The 8,971-nt window shown below is 39.6% G+C and overlaps 1 protein-coding gene across 1 annotated transcript in view; it reads right to left on the reverse strand.

Moving 5' to 3' along the window:
* The window catches only part of LOC121462866 (rho GTPase-activating protein 15), a 568,141-nt gene extending 565,181 nt beyond the window's left edge, over positions 1 to 2,960 (reverse strand). The window contains exon 1 of the mRNA XM_041674830.1: positions 2,856 to 2,960. Coding sequence (XP_041530764.1) covers positions 2,856 to 2,945 — 90 coding nt within the window. The 5' untranslated portion in view covers positions 2,946 to 2,960. The remainder of the gene's footprint in view (positions 1 to 2,855) is intronic.
* Between the last annotated feature and the right edge of the window lie 6,011 nt (positions 2,961 to 8,971).

The raw sequence follows: 8,971 nt of genomic DNA on the forward strand, positions 1-8,971 counted from the left end.
CTGTCTTTCTTTTATGGAGAGGCAATTTTCTTGCAACCTGCATCCTTCCACATCCAGTAGTCCTAGCTCCTTAACGTTCCCTGAGTATCAAATTAACCTCTTGAAATTTTGATATTGATTATTTGATGATTAAAGAGAACAACACATTCAAAATCCCCATATTCCCAACCAAATTCACCTCTGCTTGTAATTTTGGGGGGTTGAAAAACTACATTAACATTTCAAAATACCTTCAATTTTCAGAATCTTAAAAGACTTACAAGTGACATATTATATATTATAAGTACACAGTCATATAAAAATGCTGCAACTCAATAAATGAAATTATGAATTAATGAAAAAGTCTATTGATTTTATCCTAAAACATTAAAAATAATAATGAAATCACTGGGATTATCTGACGATTTATGCAATTTGTTAGTCCAGTAGTTTAAAATGAGACTTTCCAATGAACAGTTATTATAAACAAGACATTTTTATTGAACAAGACACACAGCATATGCATGACCTCCAAGTACGTAGTGTTTCTTTTGTAGAGACACCATGTGTGTGTGTGTGTGTCTCCTAACAAACTGCTTTGTGTAAACACGCGTACACATTTTTAGGGTATCTCGCCCCCACTTCCAAATGCGAACTCTCCCCCTTGACCTCACACCATCACCCAACTTCTGAAGAACCAAGCAGATAACTTTAACAGGCTTGTTTGAATAAATATGCCAAAATACTTTACATTCTGTCAGTATCTAGTCAGAGAATTGTGCATGGGAAAAAAAAAAGATGAGAAGAACTGAGACAGAAAGAAAATTACTGCCATGGCAGGCTTTCAATACAGACTCTCTGAGCCAAGTTTCCTCCGTGAAATGACATATCCTCACTAACATACCCCCTTTTATATAATTATGCACCGAGTACCCATAACCAGAAGTAACTTTTATTTTTGTTCCTTATCGAGGAATCCATATTGCTCAGACTAAGAATGCGGAAACAAAAACTGGGATAATTACAGCTAATTTAACTTTGGAAAACTCTTTTTTTTCTCCAGCCGTCCAGCCTACAACCCCCCAAACTAAAGTTATGTAACAAGGTAATACCAACAATGAGAAACTGCATGATAAAATCCTGCCCAAAAGTAAAAAATGCTAATTTTGTCTCATTTAGCAGCTGGATACAGAAATGCTCATTAGTTTTAAGAGGGTTAATCCTTTTAACTTTTGCATATTGATATGCCAATTATGCCTAATTGTACAAGAGGCATCAGTCAAGGTAATAGTGCATAAACACATGAAAGTTATTAAGTACATCCCAACATGTAATAAAGTAGGTGTTAATTGGTAGCTGAGTTCTGCGGGCTATTGAGGTGGATAATTCATTGAGAGATGGATCACTTGTAATTTCTCTCCATAATTCCTTTTGCGGTCTCATGCTGTGATGTTTTCATGCTTGTCAAAAACAACTGCGGCATAGTGCCTTTTGTTAAACACAGCCAATAAAATATGCTAGGCATCATTAAATATACTTAACTTCTAAACTTTTCTCAAGGTACAGTTCTTCTGGAGGGAACATATAGAGAGTCCGATAATTGACTCCAACCACTGTCTCAAGCTCATAGTTGAGAAACAGTTGAGCTGGCTTGAAAGCGGAGGCAGCTGACGGTGCTGTGCCTCCCAGCAGACAATCGTTGTAAATGAGAAAGTCAATAAAGGCAAAGGCTTTGCTCACAAGTTACCTCGTCTAAGGATGGGTTTGTCACTACCCCTGTACCAACATGGGCTCTCTCACGTTACGTCTGCCTACAACACCTGAGGAAGAAATGATTGAATTTATGTATTTCTCAGCCCCCTGAGATTGCTGTGGGTTAATTTTGCCCTTGAAATGCAAGTGAAAAGTGGAAAATGAATATGATTGGTAACAGTCTACTCAGTCAGTTTACCTCATTGAATCACTCAGGGAGCTGAATATTTCATACGCCCCGATGATAACATCAGAATACTCAATTAATAGCTCACATGCTCCTGCACGGTGACTGGGACTCACAGTCTGTCCCCAGCTAACTTATCTCTCACTCCTCCTCTCTCTGTGACAAACAAAATAGATCTGGGGTCCAAAAGAGTGGCTAACACTGCATAAATAATTTTGTAACATTCTATGGCCTCAGCTGCAAGTTACCACCATTATGCTGGAAAATTAACCAGAGGAGACTCATCGTAATCAGTGGGTTTAGTGGCTCAGGATGCGTGCAGGGCCAGGGACACAATTGGCAGTAGAGTTCATCTCTAACTATTTTATTTCAAATCCTTCTAATGACACATTATCAGAACAAAATGGCTTCCTCCCCAAACCTTAAATAGCCGCACCATTGCAGCCGCTGGAGCCCACCGCAAATCAAACCACACTTTCCACTCTTCTCTATTATGGGGAGATTTGAAGAAAGAGATTTTCACATTTTTTAAGTTGTTGATATTTTTTTTTCTCCCTCAGTTCACTCTTAGCTAATTTTAGCCTCTGGCTTTTCAAAGTGATGTACTGTATTTGGAAGTACAAACGCCGCATGCTCGCATAACCTCATTATTTTTATGACACTGAAGCATGATAGCAGAGGCCCTTAAAATGAGTCAAAGGTGCTCTTCAGCCTGGCTCCCCATCCCCTTTATCACTCTGGATTCGGCCCAGCTCTGCTCTTGTAACTGGGGATGTTATTATGACTATAACTAGGCAAGATAAAATCCATTACAAAACAGTTTTCTGGTGTACATTAGGTAAACAAACAAAACAAAGCTAATTAGCATTTTTTTTCTCTCTCTGTCTTTTTATCTGTCTGCTCAGAGAAAGTGGCATGTTTGGAGTATTTGACTTACAGGTTCAGTGACCTTCCCAGCATCGGTGAGGATCATGGATTTAGTTTGGCTTAGCCTGTCGTGGTGGCTGTTGGCATTTTTGATTCTCATTTGAACTGCTCCTGGAGCTTGGTGGACAGGATTCAGTGCTTCCAAAGGGTTATCACAATTTGTAGATGTCCGCGCACCACAGCTTATCCTGGTGAAGTATAAAACATTATATTACTATAAATAGAAACACTTCCTATGAAAACCTGTTAGTGAGTGGACATGCCTCTTCATCATTACGTCACTAAAATTCAGTGGTCTGAAGCGTTCTCAGTAGGATGAGCCAGTTGCCACTTGGTGCTCATTTTTAACAGCGCTGCCCTCCATCCCCACAGACATCAGCCATTTTTAAGAAGCACAGCTCCTAGCTCTGTAACCTCTAATTCTATTAGAAACTTCTGTGTCGGGACGGAAAGATGACTAAGACAGCTAAGACCACCTACTGCTCCTGCAGAGCTATCTCAGTTTCCAGCTTCCACCTTGGGCAGCTCACAGCTTTTGCAGTTAATCCTGCTCCAGAGGATTCAATACTCTCCTGTGGCTTCCATGGGCACTGTGCTCATGTGCCCAAAACCCACACTCGCATATATATGTCCTTTAAAAATAAAATCTTTTAAAAATATTTGTTTACCATTTTGGTTTTTATGTGTGGGTGCTTTGCCTGCAGTATGCCTGTGCAACATGTTCACGCAGTGCCCATGGAAACCAGAAGAGGGTATCAAATCACCTGGAACTGGATGTAAAGATAGATCCAAGCTTGCTGCATAAGGCCTGGGAATCAAATCCCTATCATCTGAAAGAATAATCAGTGTTCTTTATGGCTGAGCTAGTTAAAAAACTAAATAAATAAAAAACTAAATAAATAAAGCTAAATAAAATCTTAAAAAAGGAGAACATATACAACAGGTTTTCATATAGGGTGATGTGCCAACTCTTCACTATTAAGGATACAGGCTTTTCATCCTTGTCAGTTTTGTATGCACACTGTGTGTGCCACTAGCACTCTCTGTGTGTGTGTGTGTGTGTGTGTGTGTGTGTGTGTGTGTGTATGTGTGTGTGTGAGAGAGAGAGAGATAGAGAGAGAGAGATACTTGAATCAAAAATAGAATTAGTGTCAGAGCAAAACAAACAGACCTAAAGGACCCCTCTCGCAATATCCCCAAGAAGAAATTAAAATTCTTGTGTCCATTGGCATCTGCACACTGAACTCTGCTACATCCATTGGACATAATATTTAAGTAGAATATATTGAAAAAGAAAAGCACCGTTTACTTATTTTTCTATACATTTTATTTATTTGTGGTATATATGCCATAGAAGGAGTCTAACTTTGGCAACCCCTGTGCAGGCACACTTTACGGAAGCAGCTGTGAGGGGAATAAAGCAGACGCATAGCATTACCTGAGGAAGAATACCCTTCACCTCCCCCACCTCCCTTCGAAGTCCTTCATGTGAGTGCACCTTCTAATTCTAAGAGAACATTCATGATGCAAATCAAGCATCCCAACTGCTTCTTTCAGACCTTTTCCTGCCTGGTACTGTCAATACTGGGCACGTGGGTACAACATTAGACAAAGAAACACCTCATCAATTCAAGAAGAAAAAATAACTCAAAGAAAATATAAATCAAAAGTCTTCTTACATTAGACAATCAAGAGTATTGTTATCCATGGGTTTGAAATGGGATTAGAATCATAATAGAGATCGAGAAAAATCGGTACTAAAATATGCAGCAAAGATGGGGGTTTTTGTTTGTTTGTGTTTTAGTTTTGAGACAGGGTCTTGTATATTTTCCTTGGACTTTAGAGTCCCTAACCCTTCTATCCCTACCTTCAGTGCTTGGGTTAGAGATTTGTACCACTGTGCTAGGGAAAACAATGTGTTTTAGTATGAAAACAATAAACAGCAATTAGAAAATTATGACAACTAGTTGGGCAGCGGTGGAGCATGCCTTTATTCCCAGAACTCAGGAAGCAGAGACAGGCGGGTCTCTGTGAATTTGAAGTCATTCTCACTACAAAGTGAGTCCCGGGACAACCATGGCTACACATAGAAACCCTGTTTTGAAACACTACCATAAAAAAGAAAATTACAAAAACTAAGAAATGTATCCAGAATTTTTTTAATGCATGGTAGTCAATCGTCACATTAGTTCATTTCTTGATTCTCTAAAACTCCTGTGAAATAGGCATTCAATTCAAGTTTTACAGAGGAGATAAATGCAAAGGGACTAAGGACTTTCCCAATAACACTGGCAAAGAAGGCGAAATGTATACCTGAGTCCACCAAAAGCAATACAGAGGAGCAAATTCTAGTGTATCTATACAATGCAAATGAAGACCGAGGGGACTCAGCAGTTAGAGCTCTGCTGTTTCAGAGGCCCCAAGTCCTGATCACACTGCTCATATTTGGCTGCTCACAACAGCCTTTACCTGTAGCTCTGGGCGTTCAAAGCCTTTGTTCTCCAAGGGCAACTATACTTGTGTGCACCCATCTACAGATACATATGCACATACATAGCAAACGTCTTACAAACGGAATAATCTATCCACGGACACTAAGATGAAGAATCAATAACTCATTCTGTCAACTGAATGAAGCCAGTCCCAAGGAAAAGTGGAACAACTAGAAACATTGTAGATAGCTGTGGTCTCACACATTTCTAATTACAGCACTTGGGAACCTGAAGCAGAAGGGTGGTAAACTCTGGGCCAGCCTGGTCTATATAAGAAGAACCTGTCTCGAAATGAAAAGAAAAGCATTTGTTCTGCTATCATATTAATACAGTGTTCTAAAAACGTGCAGGCCAACGTGGGACAGAAACCCAAAGAGCAAATGCTTAAGGAGAAAGAAGAGAGTTGGGGCAATAATAGCTTAGCTGTTATTGAATAGGAGGCGGTGTGGGAGTGATAGAGATATTTGTCTTATTGATTAAATGCTGAGATGGTTTCATGTTCATGTAACAAAATGAATACATTGTGCACACTAAATAGTTACACTCTATCACATTTTGGATATAATAAGCAAAGTTGTTTAGAGGAAAGCTGTTCTAAGGATTCCTTAGTTATGTTTTTAAGTATGCCAATCTGAATGTGCTGTAAAACTCATCTATTTGAATATCAGACAAGAAAGAGCTCTTTCAATGGGTATGAAGGAAAAAATTGAGGTAATGTATTACCCTTCAATTCACATTAAATAATTGCATTTTACCTTCCTTTAGACAGGCCTTTTATTTTTAAGTGAAGTTCTCTGAATGCATTCAAGGCTTGCTATTCCACATTACTCAGTGGGTTCAAAGTCTATGTGTCGGAAGTTTATCATATTAGTAAAGTATGCATCCTTGCTGAAGTCTCTGTCTTCTTACTGAGACTATCTATATACTGTATTTGCAGAGTCCCACCATGCATCATTTATAGGACTTGCTGCTTTTCCACATTTGTGCAACTTTTGGTATCCTCCCCCAAATTGCATTCTTATACTTATTTTAAAGCCAAATTGCCTGGTGATGTACTACTGTCAAAAGGCAGGGTTACATGCAAAACTTCTGGCTTTCCTGATGATTTGCTTAGGAACAATCTCCCTATTTCAGCGATTTCCCTTAGCTGAATGACTCTTCCTGCCCATGGCTCTTGGTTTTTGCTCTTTCCTCCCCCCCCCCAACTACTGCTTCCTCTTCCATCTGGCCTCACGTTGTTAATATCTCGCTACACCACGCTTCTTGTCTTTCTTCAGCAATCCTTGTGTTGTCGTCGTCCCTGTCTATAGGGACTATATGCCATTTCTCCTGGTACCCACCTGAAATTGGACAATGATGAACATCATTGCTTGCTATACTTTCCTCTATGCGGATATGTTAGAGATATAGGTTATTTTATAAATCACACACATTAAGAGATTGTAATTATAACATTGCCTTGTGTAGGACTGTGATGGACCACTAGGCACCACATAATCAACTAGAAGATGTGGAACACTGGATCTAATTGCTGACAGAGTTGCCAAGCCATAAGTAAGTGGGTATCATTACAACTAAGACACTACTCACAGAGATGGCTCATGTTCTTGAGAGTGTCCAAGCAGACAGCACTCCCTTTCACCATGATCTCAGAGCAGCACCTGGCTTCAAACTTAAGATTGGCTTTTATTTAAGGAAATTTTCATTTAATACTTTCAGAATATGATTGGCGGTAGGTAATTGAAGCCACAGAAAGCTCGGGGGCTGAAACTAGATTTTATTTGGCTGTGTTACCCACTTTGTACCATTGCGCAGGTTAGTTTCATCAACTTGACCCAAACTCTAGTCACCTGAGAAGAGCAAACCTCAACTGAGGAGGTGCTCCTTCAAATCTGCCTATGAGGAAAGGCTGCGGAGAATTTCTTCATTAATTATTGATGAGGGAGGAGGACTCAGTTCCCTGTGCGTGGTACCACATCTGCACATGTGGTCCTGATGACTTAGTATCTGGAAGTGGCTGGGCTGACCCTAACACTGTGTGTATTGCAGGGCATCTTCAAAAGAACATGAAGAGCTCTGTGTCTTTCTACACTATTCCAAAATTGTTCACAGATATTTTCAATGGTATTTTACTTTTCTACCCTTGACTCAATTCCATAAGCCCTCACTTGTCTAGATTTTGTAATGTTAGTGATGCTTGTTTCTTCTTTGGGTGGCTTAGTACCTCCAGCATATTGCTAAGACCAGTTGGAGGAATTCTGTTCATATTGCATCCTCATTCTTGCTCAGATTCCCCTCCATTTATCTTCGACTATGTCATTCACTTAAGTCACATGATAAAACACTGATGCTTTCTACGGGTGGTACTCAATAATGATGAATGACTAACAAAGATACGGAAAAATCAAGACAATTCTGCATGTGCCTGCGAGACCCACTGATTTTTATACCTCTCCCCCAAATCCCAGATTCCCAATTTAGAAATTTAAATATAAATCGTTCCATCCTGGCTTTACTATTCCTCTAAACTTCTGATTTTTGTACGCACTCAGAAGTCAAGAATATCTTGCGGTATCGCTGAAGTTCCACTTTGAATCCTGTTTTAAAAACAGGAAGTGTGGCAAGAACACACTTCATAAGGGCCACACAGATGTTGGCTCTGCTCATGAGACTCGACTCTTTGGTGTTCTGGGCTCTGTTTCCCCTCTCACCCTGCAAAGCCCCAAAGAGGAGCGAGCATGATATGTAATCACAAATTTCATAGCTCTTCTGCCAATTATTTTTTGCACTGTTAATTATGTGGAAGCTCAGCAGCATGCCCTTTTGAGTTTGAAAGTAGAGTTTTGACATCTCTTTCCCAACAGCAGCAATAAAAATAAGAATGTATTAAGATATCTTTGAGCCATGGAAAAGAGAAGGGGCCCTAGGATGCAGTTTCCATACAGGCTTGAATACATTGCCTTTCTTCTCCCATTTGGCACAGGCAGTTTAAAGCCATCCCAGGACCCTGTATCCCTAAACATGCCCAGTGCCTTTGCAGACTCCAATGTAAGGGGAGACTAAGAGAACAAAGATTCCAACGTAAATCCATCAGAGATGGGGGAAGTAAAATGACCACAATGCAACCACATTAGATACGTAACATATCAGCTCTCCTAATTAATTGATATGTGTCCCCATGGGGTTTTGGAAAAACAAGAGAGAGAGAATAAATGCATGTTGAGGAAAGCAGTTAATGCTAGTGTGTGCAACTTACCAACCTACCATCAGGAAAACATCTGGCTAAGCTCCGTTTTTTGTTTGTTTTTTTTTTAATACGTATAATTTGTCTTTAGCTATGTTTGTGAGGGCCAGTGAGTGCACTGTGAGTATTTCACAGCAAGTCAGAGACACAAAAGAGTGGGGCTTTTTTATACTTCATGTGTCCAGAATTAAAGTATTCCTAGAGATTCATATAGATTTCCAAAAATGTACGAAACACCATATTTTCATTCCATTTCTGAATAACCCTTATGTTTCCTTCTGATTGCAAAAAGTGAACATCACCCCTGAGAACAAGATTACTTCGGGCAGTTTATATATGTGCACACTCACATACACAAATATGAACTTTTTCATATGACATTGGCTACCC

The sequence above is a fragment of the Microtus oregoni genome, unplaced genomic scaffold (assembly GCF_018167655.1).
Source record: "Microtus oregoni isolate MIOR12 unplaced genomic scaffold, Mior012 000025F_ref0000491, whole genome shotgun sequence".
Lineage (NCBI taxonomy): Eukaryota > Metazoa > Chordata > Mammalia > Rodentia > Cricetidae > Microtus > Microtus oregoni.